This window comes from Phyllobates terribilis, unplaced genomic scaffold (assembly GCF_046119375.1).
Source record: "Phyllobates terribilis strain yellow unplaced genomic scaffold, ASM4611937v1 Scaffold_2__4_contigs__length_985480577, whole genome shotgun sequence".
Lineage (NCBI taxonomy): Eukaryota > Metazoa > Chordata > Amphibia > Anura > Dendrobatidae > Phyllobates > Phyllobates terribilis.
The window spans coordinates 733170043-733189703 of NW_027362762.1; the positions used below are offsets into that span (position 1 = coordinate 733170043).

The window sequence follows — 19661 nt, forward strand, 5'->3', positions numbered from 1 at the left end:
TTATTTAGTGTTAAAATAAAGGATTTATTAAAAAAAAAATAACAGTGTTTTCATGCACCCGTCTCTTTAAAAAAGCCGGCCGGCAATTCTTCAGCGGCATACACCGGTACCTGACAATTTAGAACAGAAAGAATAGAGCTTCACACATAGATTAGATAGATAGAAACATGTCAGTCACATATATATGAAGTACAGTGACAATGTTGCTTACTGTACTTGTCATTTAGTGTAAAGGATTTATTAAAAAAAATAATAGTGTTTTCATGCACCGTCTCTTTAAAAAAGCCGGCCGGCAATTCAGCATCTGTACCCGACAATTTATAACAGACAGAATAGAGCTTCACACATAGATTAGATAGATAGAAACATGTCAGTCACATATATATGAAGTACAGTGATAGTGTTGGTTACTGTACTTGTCATTTAGTATTAAAATAAAGGATTTATTATTAAAAAAAATTGGCGTGGGGTTCGCCTTAATTTTAGTCTCTAGCGGAGGTTAAGCAGACGGCTGGGGCAGATGTTTGAAGCCTGGGAAGGGGGTAATACCCACGGAGCTTCCCAGGCTACTAATATGAGCCCCCAGCTGAATACATAGCCTTTACTAGCTATTAAAATGGGGGACCCCCCCAAAAAAATGACGTGGGGTCCCCCCTAATTTAATAGCTAGCAAAGGCTAGGCAGACAGCTGGGGGCTGATATTAATAGCCCAGGAAGGGTGCCATGAATATTGGCCCCCTCCCAGGCTAGAAACACCAGCCGTCAGCCGCCCCAGAAATGGCGCATCCATAGGATGCGCCAATTCTGGCACTTAGCCTCGCTCTTCCCACTGCCCTGTAGCGGTGGCAGTGGGGTAATAGGGCTGGGGTTGATGTCAGCTTATAATGCCAGCTGACATCAAGCCCAGGTTAGTAATGGAGAGGCGTCTATAAGACACCCCCATTACTAACCCCATAGTCAAAGTTAAAAAAAACACAAACACCCAGAATAAAGTCCTTTAATTGAAATAAACACACAATTCTTTAATGTTCTAAATTAAACCATACTTACCATCACGCCCATTCCAGCTGAAGCCAATGTCTTCTACAATAAAAGTAAAATAATAAAGCAACCTCATCCTTACCTTTCCATGGTTCCCAGGACGGCTCCAGCTCTACTACATTCACATGACAGGCTGGATCGCAGCCGAAAGCTGCCATCCAGCTTGCCATGCCGCAGACACTGAGAAGCGCAGGCATGCTTGCGCTCCTCAGTGTCTGGCTGTGACGGCATCCAGATGAGCCGATTTCATGTCCAATGAACTCAGCTCACCTCATGCACGTCACTGACAGCGTGGGAGAATTCTCCTGCGCATGCGGTGAGCATGAGAGAATTCTCCTGCGCATGCGGTGAGTGCAGGAGAATTCTCCCACGCTGTCAGTGACATGCATGAGGTGAGCTCATGTCCAATGAACTCAGCTCACCTCATGCACGTCATTAACAGCGTGGGAGAATTCTCCTGCGCTCAGCGCTTGAGCAGGAGAATTCTCCCACGCTGGGATGGCATTGAGATGACAGGCTGGATCGCACTGCGCTCTGCAGTGTCTATGAAGGATGGCATGCTGGATGGCAGCGCTCAGCTGCCTGTCATCTCAGTGGTTTAATTTAGAACATTAAAGAATTGTGTGTTTATTTCAATTAAAGGACTTTATTCTGGGTGTTTGTGTTTTTTTTTTACTTTGACTATGAGGTTAGTAATGGAGGTGTCTTGTAGACGCCTCTCCATTACTAACCTGGGCTTGATGTCAGCTGGCATTATAAGCTGACATCAACCCCAGCCCTATTACCCCACTGCCACCGCTACAGGGCAGTGGGAAGAGCGAGGCTAAGTGCTAGAATTGGCGCATCCTATGGATGCGCCATTTCTGGGGTGGCTGACGGCTGGTGTTTCTAGCCTGGGAGGGGGCCAATATTCATGGCACCCTTCCTGGGCTATTAAGATCAGCCCCCAGCTGTCTGCCTAGCCTTTGCTAGCTATTAAAATAGGGGGGAACTTGCAGGAACTTGGTCTGATCATACCACATCTCCTGGGCAGGGAAGGAAGCAAAAGAGTATACAGACATTACAGCATCGGATAGCAGCTGATTCTTTTTGTGAGGCAAAACATGTCCCTGCCTGTTTTTACGCAAAGTTTTACCACAAAGAATCAGCTGTGATCCCCCTGCCCAGGAGATGTGGTATGATCAGACCATGTTCCTGCAAAGTCAGACACAGCCATTACACAGTATACAGCAGGGGCACATTTATAAGATTATCTCAGCACATGAACATTTTATTTAAACACATAAATTCTGGAACTAATTATTATTCAAATATGTATTGATTAAAATTAACTTTTTTCATGAGAAAACCCCCTTTAACTTTAGATGACAATTGACTCCTTTCCCTCCTTACCTTTCTTTCCACTTTGTTCCTTTACCTCCCCCCTCCCCTGCCCTTTCCTTTTGTTATAAGTCAAATTATTTGCTTACTTTGTTATAACATCATACTATTATGGAAAACCTATTAAAAACTACTTGAGTAATACATCAAAAGTCACCAGTTTTTGCTCTTATTTTATTAATCATTGTTGTTGATTATTATTATTATTATTATTATTATTATTTGGCTAAACTGTTCCAGAGATGTGTGCCTATTGATTTAGTGCTACTTTATAAGATTTTTACAAGGGAATTATGCGGAGCTCATCCCCAGATAATTCTTTGGGCAAAGCTCCCTTGATAAGACCATAAAAATGAACACTAATACTCAAGGGAGCAGTCGCAATAAAATAAGAACAAAAGCCGGCCATTTTTGTCCTATTGACAGATTTTAAAAAAAAGTTGAAAAATCCAGATAATCTAAAGTTTGAAACAATCGTTGCAGCAATGACAAAAACAAAGTGCAACATCCACCAAAATACTTATTGGCCCCGAGTCATCATTGCTGTTTCTCTAGTTTTCAGTAATAATTTGCTCCATGTTATTGACTTTAGTATATGCTCCTTATTCTCTATAAGATTTGCACCATTTTTTAAATTGTCTTGCTTTTTGAAGTGTATTTTTATTTTCCCTCGAAAACTTTGATTATCCAAATTTATGAAATGCAAATTTTACCAAATGTTACATTATTTAATACATTTCACTCCAGTTTCTGCCTCTAGTAAGAGTTCCGGCAGGGTTATTAATTTGGTGCATTTTTAGACAAGTTGGTAAAGGATTTTTATTCTAAAAAGTCACATAAAAAAACGCACAAAAATGAAGTGTATTTTTGATTTTGTGTCAAATTCATTAACTGTGTGCACCATTTTGAAGAATTTGGTGCAAAAAATGTCATTAAATACCACAAGATAAAAAAAGAAGCTAAGTGGCTGCAATAATTAGCAAATGATGAATACTCTGTGACTAAGGGCACAACGAGCGCCAAAATGTTTTTATACTATCAGCATGTGGGTTTTCATTTTATAATTTATATGGAATAAAGCTTGAAGATTTTATCTATTCGTGGATGTGCCGATCCAATTTGTCTATTCTAAGTATTTTCGGCATCGTAGCGACACCAACTATGATAAGAACAGGTTCATTTTGTCATCACGGTGAGCAACGTATCTGTTTTTTCGATGAATCGGAGTCATTGTGTGTGTTCAGAACTACAAAATGCATCTTAACGACTTTTACTTGTTCTGCATTTATTACCGGGAAACTTGTTCTGCATTTATGAGCAGTAGAAGGAACCAGTTAGAAGGGATTAGGAGGAAGGATTATCAAGTATATTCAGCTAAAAAGTAACCTGTAGCTGGACAATCCACTTTACAAGTCAGAGTGCAGAACCATTCTGATCCCTTATTTCACAGTGGGTTTTATTAAATGCATTAATGCTAAGCTCTGTCTCTGTTTAGGGCTCCACAGAGGAAGAGCAGCACATAGGAAAATCTGCATCGCTGATAGAAAGTCAACACCACCACCTGCTGCACTGCCTGGAAAAGACAACTGTAAGTCCAACTGTGGCCAATAACGCCATGTGCGACGTGTGTCTCTCAGCATCTATACCTCCGTTTGTCACACAGATGAATTGGAATTCTTTTATTGTAACCAGTCCAATGCATGCAGCGAGTCTCTGTAGGTCTTCATATAGAGCAACACAGCACTATCCAATTTGACAATGCAGCTAGTTTGCAATCCATGAGGGCGTCTCCTATATACATCCTAATCATTCGTTCTTCTACCAGTTTTATGACAGGGTAATATAAATATTACGTCCAAGGTTACATGTTCTGTAGATATGACCTTCAAATATTCCAAGATGGAATAGTCTTGGATTGGCAGTTCTCATCTACAGAGTCTGCAACAGACTCAATTGCAGAGCAAACACTAAGTCCGAGTCAAAATCAATATGTGCAACTTCTCCTGTTAGTTTCACGGCACTTATTTTACACTAAGGCTGAATTTACCCATGTACAGACCACAGTGCTCAACCCTACAGCAGGACTCCTAACCCTAACTAACGGGCTCATATATGCCATTGAGGCAGTAAGTCCAGTCCGGACTTTGTGGCCCATATACGGACTCTGTAACACGGACATGTGAATAAAGCCAAAAAACGTGGCTTTTACGGGTCTTTTCATTAACAATTTTGCAGGTAAACAGCAGTTTTACCCACAAAATCTATAATAATCCATTTAAAAACCATACAGAACATAAGTTTTCCCAAAAGGAATCGCTGCTGTCTGGTGTACACTGCTCTTATGCAGACTTATGTGTCTCCGTGGTTACATAATACAAACTAAGTCTGTTTATTCACAAATTTTAATCAAATCTTAGCGTCTGAGAACATGGACTGATCGGTGGCACTAAGCGCCTTTAAGCCTGTTTACATAGGCAGACCGCGGTAAACGATGTGGACTGAACAATCTCTGATTGATTGCTTAGTACACATAGGCTGCCATGGTTTACACAGGACTATGCACCGCCAAGAGCGATAATTTTTTGTGCTACGCAAGTCATTTCACCCAATGAATGTTTTGTTCGTTCATCGGGTGATCAGCAGCCTGTTTATACTGAACTATTATCGTAAATCCAACTTTCTTAAGAATACTCGTTCACAATTATTTTATAGTGCAAATGCAGCCTCACTCTTCTGCTGTCTGTACGTTGTCAAGAAAAGTGGGCAGAATGAGTGGAATAACCACATGGTTGCAACATCTGACTACATAGAGGTTTTACTTATAGTCTGCAACTGTGGAGACACATAGATCTGCATACAGGCTGTATACACAAAGTGTTATCTACATTTGGCCCCACTTATTCAGCTGTTGGTGGGGCTGCAGTGGGTTGAGTAAAGAGCAAAGGAAATCCAGCTTCCGCGATCCAGTGAAAAAGGTTTTATTCAAAATTCCACGGAAAAAGAATACAACACAAGAGCAAATTATGAAATGCGTTTTGGATCACTTTGATCCTCCTTCATGGCATTCATTGTATAAAGAAGGATCATGAGTGATCCGAAACACGTTGCATATTTTGCTCTTTTGTCATGTTCTCTTTCCATGGAATTTTGAATAAAGCCTTCTTACTGGATCGCGGGAGCTGGATTTCCTTTGCGCTTTACTATTGCTGCACACGGGCTGTGTGATCCGTGCACTGCTGGTGAGTCAGATAGACTTTTTTCTTTTTGACTCGGCATTGGGTTGACCTTCTACTAATTAAATATTGAAGATAAATCATTAATAAAAGTCCCTGAACCCCCTTATAATATTCATTATATCAGGGCTATATTAAGAGCCGCCATAGGAACATAATGTAAATATAAAGCCAAGAAACAGTTAATGTTTGCTGTAAGTAGAACCCTCCACCCGCCCCCGCCACCACCAGAAGTTAATTAGGATTATGTACGAATGTCTCTCCTGAGGTTTTTTTTTATGAAAAATACATTTACGAGCAATGGTTCTCTGGCTTGTGAACACAAGACTGCACAATGTCCTCATGAAAGAAATGAAATCAACATAAAATTGTCTGGAACGTGGAACAATGTTTGTTTTTGCTCTTTCATTAAGTCAAGATTGGTTTATGCAGCGCACCGCTAGATGTTCTCTGCATCCTTTCATACTCCGCATTACCAAGCCTGGGCAATTTATTGCTGGCAAATTGAAATGTATCATTTCTTTCTGTCAGCAGAGGGTCCTCTTACATTTGCCTTAACAGTGGAAATATATGGATTAAAATGCAGGGATTCTCTTTTTCAGCCAAGGTCCTTCTGGGAGTACAGTATCAATATTATGAATACAATTTTTCCAAGTGATATATTTCGGAAACCTCGGCATATAAAGACCATGACTAAAAATGTACAATCAATAAACATCTGCCATCAGCACTATATTTTGTAGTTCTAAGATCGTTGCCACTTGTTTGACTTAGAAGCACTTGGCAATCCCTAAATATAATTGAGGTTTTATGGTCTGTACATATGTATCGAGCAGATGTGGACTGACTATTTAGGTCTTGAGGGACAGTTGCTAGTGAGGGGGTCAACAGCTTACTAGGTACAGAAAATATTCTAACAGACATTAATGGCATATTTCTACGACATACTTGAAATGTCTGATAGGAGCATAGCTGGGGAAGTTTGGCAGGTAATGGGCTCCAGATTCTAGGTGGCACCATCAATCCACTCTGCTTTGGCTACTGTAGTCACATATAGGGACAGGAAAGCAAACTGATAGGTGGCCCCTGGTAAATGAAAGGTTAGCGAAGCTTCTGACCCCAGGGAGTGGAGGTCCATTGTCCTTTACTTTGCCAATAACATACGGCAAAGGTCAGTCATCTGCACCCCCCAATATCCATTGATGTATGGAATATGATGGCGCTATATTAGAAATGCCTAATAAATAATAATAATAATAATAAATAGCTGTCCTGCTGGGACAAACCGCTTTAATAATTGTATTAATTGGTTTTTATGTGATAAGAAACCTAAAATAACCTTAGGGGGTGACCAGTTCATGGACTTTGTACTTTTTAGCAATCAAGTTCACCCCAGTCATTTTTTATACAACTAGTTCTCGTGATGTTATTATAATTTCTTCAAAATATCTCTTTTATTTATTGTTGTTGGCTGGCAATGGCTTGCTAAACATAAAAATGTAGTGCCATATTTCTATATGACATATATCTGTAATTTTAGGAATAATAAGTATTTATAATACTGCTTTACACAATGATTCATCAAAGACTATCAGGGTGGAACTGGCCAACTAGAGGACCAGGGAATGTTACAGTGGGCCCGGGCTCTCACACAATGATGGACCTAAAAGGTTCAAAAGAAGGCTTCTCCCATTTGGAGCTGACTTTGGAGCCAATTACTTGCCACTAGAGTCCGTCTTTCATGTACACGAATAAAAACAAAATAGTGTTTTGTCTACCTGTACAGATGTGTTCAACTTTACCTCTGTTTTGGTAACTTCAGAAAGGATAAAGCAAGTTCAGTACAGTATTGTACCATGCTACCACAACCTTTGACAGACTGCAATTTAGATAATAAGCACTTGATGTCCACACATGAACACATTTATGCAATGACATTGCCGGCATCCCTGCTTGGTACTTTTCCCTCCTCCCAGCTGGGACACTGACATACCCACGACCCGAGCATACGGCAGTGTCCCCGTTCCCTGCTTTGACTTCCTGCTTCTCTCAGCCTGCGCACGCCGCACAGGTCTCCCGACGATGTGCCTAATGTGCGCGTGATTCTTAAAGGGGTAGTGCACGCACTCTGGAAATGCCCCCAGCCAATAGCTAGGAGGCATGGGGTATATAAGGCACCCTCCCCAGTATGGAGGTGCCTGAGTAACCCCTGTAGTTTCCCTACTTAGTGTGTGTGCAACTAGTATGTTGCCAGGTCCCTGCCATTAAGTCCTGTGTTGTCTGAACCAGAACCTGTCCCTGACATCAATGTTGTCTGAACCAGAACCTGTTCTTGAAACCCATGTTGTCTGAACCAGAACCTGTTCCTGAATCCCGTGTTGTCTGAACTAGGTCCAGTGTCCATCCTGTCTGGTGAACCAGAATCTGTTCCGTCTGTACCGGCTCCAAAATCTTTTATACCAGTATCCGAATCTTGTCCTGTCAGTGACTCCAAGTCTGTGTCCATGACTGCGATCCTGACCCTTGGGGTCAGCTGCTGAAGTACCGGGGTCTGCCCAGGCGTGGTACCTGGCGACTACCTGGAGCATAAGCCTAACGTCAACATTACTAGCTCTAGCAAAGACCAGGTAGCCACTTAACCACGCCCCTCCTGGGTAAGCCCAGCTCGTGGCACAGTGGGTCCACGATTCACGTGTGTGACAATTTAGCATAGACATCTCCAGACAGGGTATCACTTTTTTTTTTAAGATGGTCATCTTGCGCCACACATCTTGGGATAGTTTGACCGAAAAAAAGGAAAGAAGGACACATCTGTAACGTGAACTCTCAGAAAAATTTCCTTCAGTGGACCCAATCAATGCTAATCAAACACAGAATACTACTGACTATAAATATGTTAGTTAAGAAGCATGGCAACGTCTACTAATGCATAGTGGCCAAGTCAGGTGATCCGCACATTTCAAAATAACGTATGCTCATTTCTGGCATTAGGTCTAATCTCTCCATAACATCATGGTTATATAATGTGCTCATGCTGAACATTTACATCATCTATGTACATTAATATCTGTAAGGATTTCAATGGAGCAAGGTCAATTTGACAAGCACATTCGCTTACTTTTATTTGTGCTTATCCACATTACTATATGGCATTGCTTGCCAATGCTATATGAATGGTCCATGTTGTAAAAATGTTCGCTTCCAATTGACTATACCGGAATGATTTTGCCTGTGTATCTAAAATAGATTTTTTTTTTTTATTTTGTTTTTGCTTTCTCATTAAACTATTTTCCTGCCAGAATGCAAGTGAATTGGCTATGTGTTATTTGCTGCAAATTGCCTCACTGCTGGTTTGAGATTTGCCTACTGGGAAGGAACAAAATATCTATTTAGACTGCTAAAAACTGTCAGTCCTTATAGGAAAGGGCATAACTGATGAAGATTTCTATTTATGTATATGTATATAAAAGGAAAAAACAGATGCCGCACCAGCAAAAAATGGAGGGGTGCAAAGCTTCCCAGGTAAAGACCAGTCCCCCAAATATGGTGAAAATAGAAGCAGCACTCCAATGCAATAAATCAAATATAAAGTGATTTTTTAATCACTCTTATTGGCAACGTTTCGATCTATGTGAGGACCTTCCTCACATGGACCGAAACATTGCCAATATGGGCGATTAAAAAAGTTACTTTATATTTGATTCATTGCATTGGAGTGCTGCTTCTTTTTTTTTACCATATACATATATAGATATATCTTTATATATATATAAATATATACCGTACAGACCAAAAGTTTGGACACACCTTCTCATTTAAAGATTTTTCTGTATTTTCATGACTATGAAAATTGTACATTCACACTGAAGGCATCAAAACTATGAATTAACACATGTGGAATTATATACTTAACAAAAAAGTGTGAAACAACTGAAAATATGTCTTATATTCTAGGTTCTTCAAAGTAGCCACCTTTTGCTTTGATGACTGCTTTGCACACTCTTGGCATTCTCGTGATGAGCTTCAAGAGGTAGTCACCCGAAATGGTCTTCCAACAATCTTGAAGGAGTTTCCAGAGATGCTTAGCACTTGTTGGCCCTTTTGCCTTCACTCTGCGGTCCAGCTCACCCCAAACCATCTCGATTGGGTTCAGGTCTGGTGACTATGGAGGCCAGGTCATCTGGCGTAGCACCCCATCACTCTCCTTCTTGGTCAAATAGCCCTTACACAGCCTGGAGGTGTGTTAGGGGTCATTGTCCTGTTGAAAAATAAATGATGGTCCAACTAAACGCAAACCGGATGGAATAGCATGCCGCTGCAAGATGCTGTGGTAGCCATGCTGGTTCAGTATGCCTTCAATTTTGAATAAATCCCCAACAGTGTCACCAGCAAAGCACCCCCACACCATCACACCTCCTCCTCCATGCTTCACGGTGGGAACAAGGCAAGTAGAGTCCATCCGTTCACCTTTTCTACGTCGCACAAAGACACGGTGGTTGGAACCAAAGATCTCAAATTTGGACTCATCAGACCAAAGCACAGATTTCCACTGGTCTAATGTCCATTCCTTGTGTTCTTTAGCCCAAACAAGTCTCTTCTGCTTGTTGCCTGTCCTTAGCAGTGGTTTCCTAGCAGCTATTTTACCATGAAGGCCTGCTGCACAAAGTCTCCTCTTAACAGTTGTTGAAGACATGTGTCTGCTGCTAGAACTCTGTGTGGCATTGACCTGGTCTCTAATCTGAGCTGCTGTTAACCTGCGATTTCTGAGGCTGGTGACTCGGATAAACTTATCCTCAGAAGCAGAGGTGACTCTTGGTCTTCCTGTCCTGAGGCGGTCCTCATGTGAGCCAGTTTCTTTGTAGCGCTTGATGGTTTTTGCAACTGCACTTGAGGACACTTTCAAAGTTTTCCCAATTTTTCGGACTGACTGACCTTCATTTCTTAAAGTAATGATGGCCACTCGTTTTTCTTTACTTAGCTGCTTTTTTCTTGCCATAATACAAATTCTAACAGTCTATTAAGTAGGACTATCAGCTGTGTATCTAACAGACTTCTGCACAACACAACTGATGGTCCCAATCCCATTAATAAGGCAAGAAATCCCACTTATTAAACCCGACAGGGCACTCCTGTGAAGTGAAAACCATTTCCGGTAACTACCTCTTGAAGCTCATCAAGAGAATGCCAAGAGTGTGCAAAGCAGTCATCAAAGCAAAAGGTGGCTACTTTGAAGAACCTAGAATATAAGACATTTTCAGTTATTTCACACTTTTTTGTTAAGTATATACAGTAATTCCACATGTGTTAATTCATAGTTTTAATGCCTTCAGTGTGAATGTACAATTTTCATAGTCATGAAAATACAGAAAAATCTTTAAATGAGAAGGTGTGTCCAAACTTTTGGTCTGTACTGTATATATACCCTTCAGTATTTTCTATATTTCTGATTAATTTTGATAAGATTTTTATCCAAGTTCTAGGAGTGGATAAAGATATCCAGATCAGACAAGACAGTCAATAATATTAGAGCTGTGTCTTTTTTGGTTGAAAAATGATCCAATATCTTGTCTATGAGTGATAAAATTATGTGAACCTTTGGGATAAGCAGAAAATTTGTAGGTGAAATTAGTGTGTTATGTTTTCAATCAATGGGATGACAATCAGCTGTGGGTTGGCAGCCTGTTTTACTTAAAGAACAGGAATATATCAAAATCTTTACAACATGTTTGTGGAACCGACACAAACACAGGAGATTTCAGAAGACTAGAGGAGAAGAGTTGTTGATGCTCATCAGAATGGAAATGGTTAGAAAACCATCTATAAATAGTTGGACTGCACCAATTCACAGCCAGGCAGATTGTGTATAAATGGAGAAAATTCAAGACAATTATTATCCTTAATCAGTCCGTTTTCTGGTGTGGATCCACCTGCCTCTGTGCAAGCTGGATTATAAGTACTGGATGAGCTGGCTTTCCTTTTGCTATATGTGAATTATTATCCTTCCCAAATGTAGTTAATCAACAAAGAGAACTCTAAGGCTGCGTACCCACTATGCGTTTTTCATGTGTTTTTGCTGGGAATTTCCGCAGCAAAAACGCTTAAAAAATGCTTGGCAATACGTGCCCCATGGTCCCCAATGATAATCCGCATGTGCTGTGCACATCCTGCGGAAATTTCCGCTGCGGATTATCATTGCGGAAAAATCCGCAGCATGTCCATTATTTTTGCCGAAATGTGGCGCAATTGCCGCCATTGACTTGCATTGAATCGCTTAATATCCGCATGACTACATGTGCAAATGCGGATATTAAGCGATTCAATGTGCGGATGGTACCCGGGTCTGGAGAAGAGGAGACTCTCCTCCAGACCCGGGTACCATAGTACCTGTTAAAAAAAATAATTTAAAATAAAAAATATACATTATACTCACCTTCTGATGGCCCCCGGTCTCCTGTACAGTGCGTCCTGCTCCCCGGTGGCTCGCGATGGTGTAAAAGGACCTTCCATGACGTCATTTAGTCATGTGACGTTGGCGGTCGCGTGACCTGTCACATGACTAAATGACATCATGGAAGGGAGAATAATGTTTTTTTTTTATTTTTTACCATTTTTATTCTTTTTTTAACTATTAACTTGGTCACACTATATAAATCCATGCCAGTTGCATTGATTTATATAGTGTGACCAAGTTGTTAAGCACTTTTCCAAGTGATGCTAAAATCGCTTGGAAAAGCGCTTGTTAACCCGCATGCGAAAATGCATTCAAAAACGCTTGACAAACACTTTTACCTGGCGGGAAAAACGCGTGTAAAATCCGCATGCGTTTTTCATGCCAGGGAGATGCAGAAAAAATCCGGCATTTCTGCTTCGCAGGCACATAGCGTAAAGGCCCCGTCACACTTAGAGACGCTGCAACGATCCCGACAACGATACGACCTGTCAGGGATCGTTGACGCATCGCTATGTGGTCGCTGGTGAGCTGTCAAACAGGCAGGCTCACCAACGATCAGGGGAGCAGCGACATCGTGGAAAGAATCTTTCCACAATGTCCTGCTCCTGGTTACCAGCCTGCTGAAGCAGGCTGGTAACCATGGTAAGCATCGGGTTACTAGGGGCACACGCGCTCCTAGTAACCCGTTGTTTATCATGGTTACCACTCTGCTACAGTGAGCGGGAGGTTACCGCTCACTTTAGCAGGCTCGTAACCATGATAAACATCGGGTTACTAGGGGCACACGCGCACCTAGTAACTCGCTGTTTATCGTGGTTACGAGCCTGCTAAAGTGAGCGGTAACCTCCCGCTCACTGTAGCAGAGTGGTAACCATGATAAACAACGGGTTACTAGGAGTGCGTGTGCCACTAGTAACCCGATGTTTATCATGGTTACCAGCCTGATCGCTGCTCCCGCTGGTCACACACAGCGATGTGGGCTGACCAGCGGGAGGGCAACGACCAAAAAATGGTCCAGGACACTTTGCAGCGATCAGCGACCTCACAGCAGGGGCCTGATCGCTGCAAAGTGTCACACATAGCGACATCGCTGGTGAGGTCGCTGTTGCGTCACCAAAACCGTGACACAGCAGCGATCTCGCTATGTGAGATGGGGGCTTAAGTCCCAAACTAATATTAGTCTGCAAGGTCACAAAGAAACCTAAGGTAACCGCTAAGCAACTAAAGATCTCTCTCATATTTGCTACATTTCAGAACATTGATGCCCATCTACAACTTGCTAAAGATCACCTGGGCAAATCGGAAGGTTATTGGTATAATGGTTTGTAGACTGATTAGACCAAAATAGAGCTTCTTAGTTTAAATGAGAAGAGTAAAGTTTGGAGAAAACAACACTGCACTATACTATAAAAACGTCATACCATCTTAGAAACACGGTGATGGCAGCATTGTGGTTTGGGTCTGTTCTGCTGTATCTGGTCCAGGATGACTTGCCATCATTGATGGAGCAAATAAATTCTGAATTTTTCCAGCAAATTCGAAAGGAAAATGTGAGTACATCTATCAATGACCTGAATCTCAACAGAATGTGGATCAAGCAGCTACAGAATGCTCCAAAGCACACAAGTTGTTCTACAAAAGAATGGTTAATGTTCTGTAATGTCCAAGTCAAAGTGCTGGCCATAATCCAGTAGAATTGTTGTGGAAGGACCTGAAATGAACAGATTATGAAAAAAAACACCAACATTAGAGAGCTAAAGCTGTTTTGTAGTGAATAGGCTAAAATTCCTCCAAGCTGATGTGCAGCATTAATTGACAATTACCAGAAACGTCTAGATGCAGTTATTGCTGCACAAGGAGGTCACACCAGATACTGAAAGTAAAGGTTCACATACATTTGCCACTCATAGACATGTGATATTGGATCATTTTCATCATTTAAAAAAATGACACTCTAATATTATTGGCTCATTTGTTTGATTCGGTTCTTTACATTGTAGAACTTATCTAAAAATCTGATCTAGTTTTAAGTTAAACTTTCAAGCACCAATGTATACTATATACTTTAAAAAAGAATACAAAGTTTACATCGCTTAATGTGTAAAGAATTTTTAAAAGAGAATATACAAATGAACCCTATTAATCTGGAATAGTGTTCCTCAATTACCTTGACAATTAATGTTACTTGCATTGTATAATGTACTGTATGGGATGTTTCTATGGCAAATCTTTCCTTTTTTGGGGGGAAGAAAATCTCTACGCAGAAGTGAGTCAATTCTTAAGCCAATTATTAAAACTATGGTTTGCGGATGCAAAATAATTGGGAACAGTAAAATATTGTTTTGGAGCACAAAGGCGCACCTTTATTGTCACAAGAACTCTTTTTTTTATATAGAATATAAATTATTATTAGGTGATATTAATAATGTTAATAATAGACTCAGCCTACAGGAAAATATCAGGGCAATGGTAACAACTGTTTCCCTACAACTATAGAATTCACAGGAAGATATGACCGTGTATGACAATGAAACTATTTTTATACATTTTCTGCTATTGGTGTATTAAAGGTTCCTTACTTATTATTACTTACTTTACAAACCTACAGTCTTGTGACATTGAAGCAGCTCCTTGTCCTTTAAACCCAGCATGTGCAATATGGAATGTTGGAGCTGAGAAATGGAATGCCGGAATGTACAATCAATTTGTGTTCTTATCTTCTGTTGGCATGTTGTCCTGTAGGGATTGTCCTATCTTGTGGATGATCCCCTGTTATCTGTACGAACTTCCACTCTAAAGGTATTACATTTACTTATTCAATTCATGTTTTAAATTAAGGATGGGCAATTTCTCAGGTTTTTGAAGTCAATAAAAAAAATTAATGAGTTAGTTATAGGGTAGATTTGCAGGGCTGCTATCAGAAATTTTATGGCCTTATATGGCCAAGGAGTCTTGGCCTTTTGGCCTCTCCATCACCAATGTGGCACATCTTACAGGGACTTTGGGGATAGAGCACAGCAGGATCTGGATAGGGAAAGGGGAGACAGTAGGAGGAGGTTCTGTTGGGGTAATATAGTGTGGTAACATAAAGTAGGGATGGGTAGAAGAGAAAATTGCATACATGATGAAGGCATCACTAGACATAAGGTGACCGAGCTCTGTGTTGGAAGTAAGGGGCAGAGGGAATAAAAAGTAGGATATAGTGAAGGGGACATAGTATTGAGACTCTGAGGAGGGACAAGAGGGTGACATAAGGCGGGAAGGTGCTCTGCTAGAGGGGGCATAAGGTTACAAGGTTTTGTAGTGGAACTAGGGGCATGAACAGGAATGTGAGCATGGACGAAAACTACTTTGTGATGGGTCAGAGGGGTGATTGTAGGTAGGAAGGTGCTTTGTTGGGCCACAAGGTTAGGAGACACTAAGTGTCAGAACAGAGAGAGCAGAGGGAGCAGAACGTAGCATAGAAAGAATGGTGGGCAGGGACAAAACAATCAGGCAAGGACTCTGAATAAGGGCAGCGGTGAGACAGTAGGTGGGCAGGGCTCTGTGGGTGATTTTTCCCTTTTTCTCTTTTGGTCAGGCCCCTGGCAACTGTATAGGAAGTACTACCCTGATGGCGGCTCTGTATATTTGCACATACTTTAAAATATTTTAGAAGACCCTGCTGCAATAGCTAAATCATTTCAATAATTTGCTTGGAAAGCAGCTACATTTAGCCCAAAGCACTCAGCAAACAGTGTATCAGCGTCAATGAGTGCAGAATGAATCACATCCAGTTGATATGTACAGTAACTACTGTGCCTAAGCATCGGAACCAGTGAAAATGCCCACTCTTGGTTTTAAGTTGGTTTCTGTGGTCCACACCCAGATTGCTACTGTCTAATACAGAGAAAAGGTTTGCTAAACTTGGTAAATGAGAGACAGTGTCTAACAGTTAAGAAAGTTCAACTGCAGTAGAAAGGAAATAGATCCCCAGGTGATAGATTGTGTTTTTATAGTAAACTCTATACAGTAATACTGCACAGTAGGCAGGAATTTGCAACAAAAGCATTCTGCAGAAATAATGGAAGCAAAGTTCTGCAGCAAAAATTTTATTTCTGTTTAAGTGACAAACAATATCAGCACGTTAACCTGGGAAGGCAAGATTATGCTTTTTGCACCTTTTTAAGGTTTCTACTTGCCATAAAATCAAAAAGTAAAGGATCCTTACAATTTGTCTATTCAGAAAGTGAACACATAACACCATTGCTTATGTTCAAATCCGAATCTCAGCAACCCGTTACAGGGCTCTGCGTGGTTTGCGTCCAGCTGCAGTAGGAGAGGCCACAATTACATTGTTTGTAAAAGGAACATGTCACTAGATTCAAGCTGCCCAAACCATAGGCAGCATGAGGCAGAGCTTGCAGTCAGATATGTATTTCATTGAAATGACACACCATGTCAGGAAAAGTATAGTCTAAAAAGCTGGTGAAGACCAAAAGGGAGAGAAGTGACTATACCAGCGTGGCTCCCAGCAAGATTCTCCCTGCCCTGCCCCAGGCGATTGTCTTGCAGACATGCTCTGATTCATGCTGCCCGTGGTTCTGAATCTAGACACAGGTTCCATTTAAAACTGGTTTGCTTAAAGGGGTTTCCTTCCTTCCTTTTTCTCTCCTTCCTTCCTTATTTCTTACACTTTTTTTTTCTTACTTTTTCCCTTCTTACCTTTTTTTCATCCTTTTATTTTTCCTTCCTTACACTCTTTCTTTTTTCTTCCTTTAATTCTTTCTTTTCTTTTTTTCTTTCTCTCTTTTCTTCATTTCTTTTTATCTTCCTTTCTTTCATAGTCTTTCTTTCTTACATACTTTCCCTCCTTACTTTATTTCCTTCCTTCTTTTTATTCTTTTCTTCTTTCCATTCTTTCTTTTCTTTATTTTTCTTTCTTCCTTTCTTTCATTTCTTTCTTTCCTTTTTTTCTTTCCCTTTATTTCTTTTCCTTACTTTCCCTACTTTCTTTCTTTTCTTACTTTTATTATTCCTTCCACTTTTTCTTTTTTCATCCTTCCTTATTTCATTCTTTCTTTCTTTTATTCCTTCCATCCTTCTTTTCCTTACTCTCTTTTTTTTTCTTCCTTGTATTGCAACTCAGACTTCACTTTAATGGCCCTGAGCTGCAATACCAAAAACAATCCATGGACAGTAGTGGCGCTGTTTCTGTAAAGAAAGCAAACCTTTTCCCAATCTCAGTTAACTCCTTTAACTCTAATTGATAGTCAAACCTTCAACAAGCTGGATATATTTCCAATTTGCCTGTTGAGAATTTGGTTTATTAATAAACTCTAGTCATTAAGTCAGCTGTGCTTGCTTTGAAGTTTAATGCCGTTACTGTGCTGTATGCCCTAGTGATAGCCGGGCCTTCTATGGAGTCAGCAGTATGCTGAATCTGCACTTTAGAAGTGTATAATCATGCTGGTATTGATATTTTGCTTTTCCGCAGAACCATGAGTTCATGGATGAACAGATGTTTGAACAGAACTGCCGTGAGAGCTCCATGCAGAACTATCCATCCAGCCGCAGCCCATCTCTGTCCAGCCACCATGGAATTACATCATCTTGCTGTTCTCGTAGGAACAAGAAGACCACACATCTCCCAAACTCTAATGTTCCAGCTACAAGGCTACGTAGCATGCAAGAGCTTAGCACTATCCACATCCAATGTGGAGATCAACCTTCTCTAACTACAAGGTATGGATAAAATAGCAAGGATGTAAGCAGCTGTATTGATAACGCAGTATTATGGTTACAGCCAATAAAGGGTATTATTTGTGCAATAAATATGAAAAAGTCATGAAAAGATATCAATTTGTCATTGTTTTCACATTCTCTGTTACATACAGTTACATACTTAGTGAAAAAAGACGCGTCTATCTCAGTCAACCAAGGGATGGGAGATATAGATAAAGCTATAATGCATGAACCATACCTAAGTATTTATTTCCTATTAAAATGCATCTAAACCTCTTTTTAAACCATTGGCAATTTGAATTGTGACCAGCACCTGAAGAAGGAGGATTGTCTCCTCTGGAGATTGAACCTTTTTTTTCCCCAGACAGAAGTACTACCAACTGTCTTTTGAAGAGGTTTTACATAAAACGGCTTTTGACCATATTTTTGTATGGGCCATTTATGTCATTGCACAAGTTAATCATGTCTCCCCATAGATGTCTCTTCTCAGGTCTAAATAAATGTAATTTGTTTAATCTTTTCTCATAAGTAAAATTATTCATAGCAGTTACCAGTTTTGTGGCTCTCCTTTGTACCTTTTATAACTCCAGAGCACCCTTTCCATGAATTGGTGCCTAGAAACTAACTCCATATTTCAGCATTAAAGCTTTGTAATTCGGTAGTATTGCGTCACTGTCCCACAAGTTCATGCCTCTTTTAATTTATGACAATATCTTGATGGACATAGAAGCCATTGATTGATATTGAATGTTGATATTCAATCTGTGATCTAAAAGTACACCAAGAGCCTTCTCTACAAGTGACTCTCTTAGTTCTACTTCTCCAATAATATATGATGCCCACAGAGTAATAGCACTCTGATGAATAACATTATTTGCTAAGTGGATGACTAAACACTCAGATTGTCAGCTTGTATCTCATGAACATCTTACATGGAATGCCCTACACTGCATAGAGTGGCTTGCAAAAGCATTCACCACACCCACATTTTTCCATTTTTCATGTCTTGCAACTTCACAACCTGGAATTTCACAGGTTTTTTTTGAGGGTTTGCATCAGTTCATGTAAAGAACATGCCCACAACTGTTAACATTTGGTTTCCTTTTAAATGTGAAGCAAACAACAAATAGGACAAATAGCTGAAAACTTCAGTGAGCATAACTATTCACCCCCTAAAGTCAGTACTTTGTAGAGCCTCCTTTTGTGGAAATTACAGTTGCAAGTCACTTTTGATAAGTCTCTTTGAGCTCTCCACAACTTGCCACTGGGATTTTTGTCCATTCCTCAAGGCAAAACTGCTCCAGCTCCTTCAAGTTAGATGGTTTCCTCTGGTGAATAGCAATCTTCAAGTCTGGCCACAGATTCTCAATTGGATTAAGGCCTGGGCTTTGGCTAGGCCACGCCAAAACATTTACATGTTTCCACTTGAATGTTGCTTTAGCAGTATGCTTTGGGCCACTGTCTTGTTAGGAGGTGAACTTCCATCCCAGTCTCAAATCACTGACAGACTGAAACAGGTTTTGCTTGAGAATATCACTGTATTTTGCACCATAAATCTTCAAATCGACTCAAACCATTTTTCCTGTCCCTGCTGCTTAAAAATATCCTTACAGCATTATACTGCCACCACCATGTTTCACTGTGGGGATGGTGTTCTTGGGGTGATAAATTGTGTTGTTTGGTTCCAGACATAGCATTTGCCTTTGTGGAAAAAAGTTACATTTTGGTCTCATCTGACCACAGCACCTTCCTCCATACATTTGGGGACTCTCCCACATGTCTTTTGGCAAACTCAAAACTAGCCTCATAATTTTTCTGGTAAGTAAAGGCTT

The 19661-nt window shown here is 40.5% G+C and overlaps 1 protein-coding gene across 3 annotated transcripts in view; it reads left to right on the top strand.

The window, feature by feature from the left end:
* KCND3 (potassium voltage-gated channel subfamily D member 3) overlaps nucleotides 1–19661 on the top strand; it is a 647462-nt gene that overhangs the window by 592646 nt on the left and 35155 nt on the right. For 2 of the 3 annotated variants that reach the window (XM_073667188.1, XM_073667189.1), the window contains exons 6-8: nucleotides 3917–4009; nucleotides 14848–14904; nucleotides 17582–17829. In XM_073667188.1, coding sequence (XP_073523289.1) covers nucleotides 3917–4009; nucleotides 14848–14904; nucleotides 17582–17829 — 398 coding nt within the window. The remainder of the gene's footprint in view (nucleotides 1–3916; nucleotides 4010–14847; nucleotides 14905–17581; nucleotides 17830–19661) is intronic. The other variant, XM_073667190.1, reaches the window with a different exon arrangement.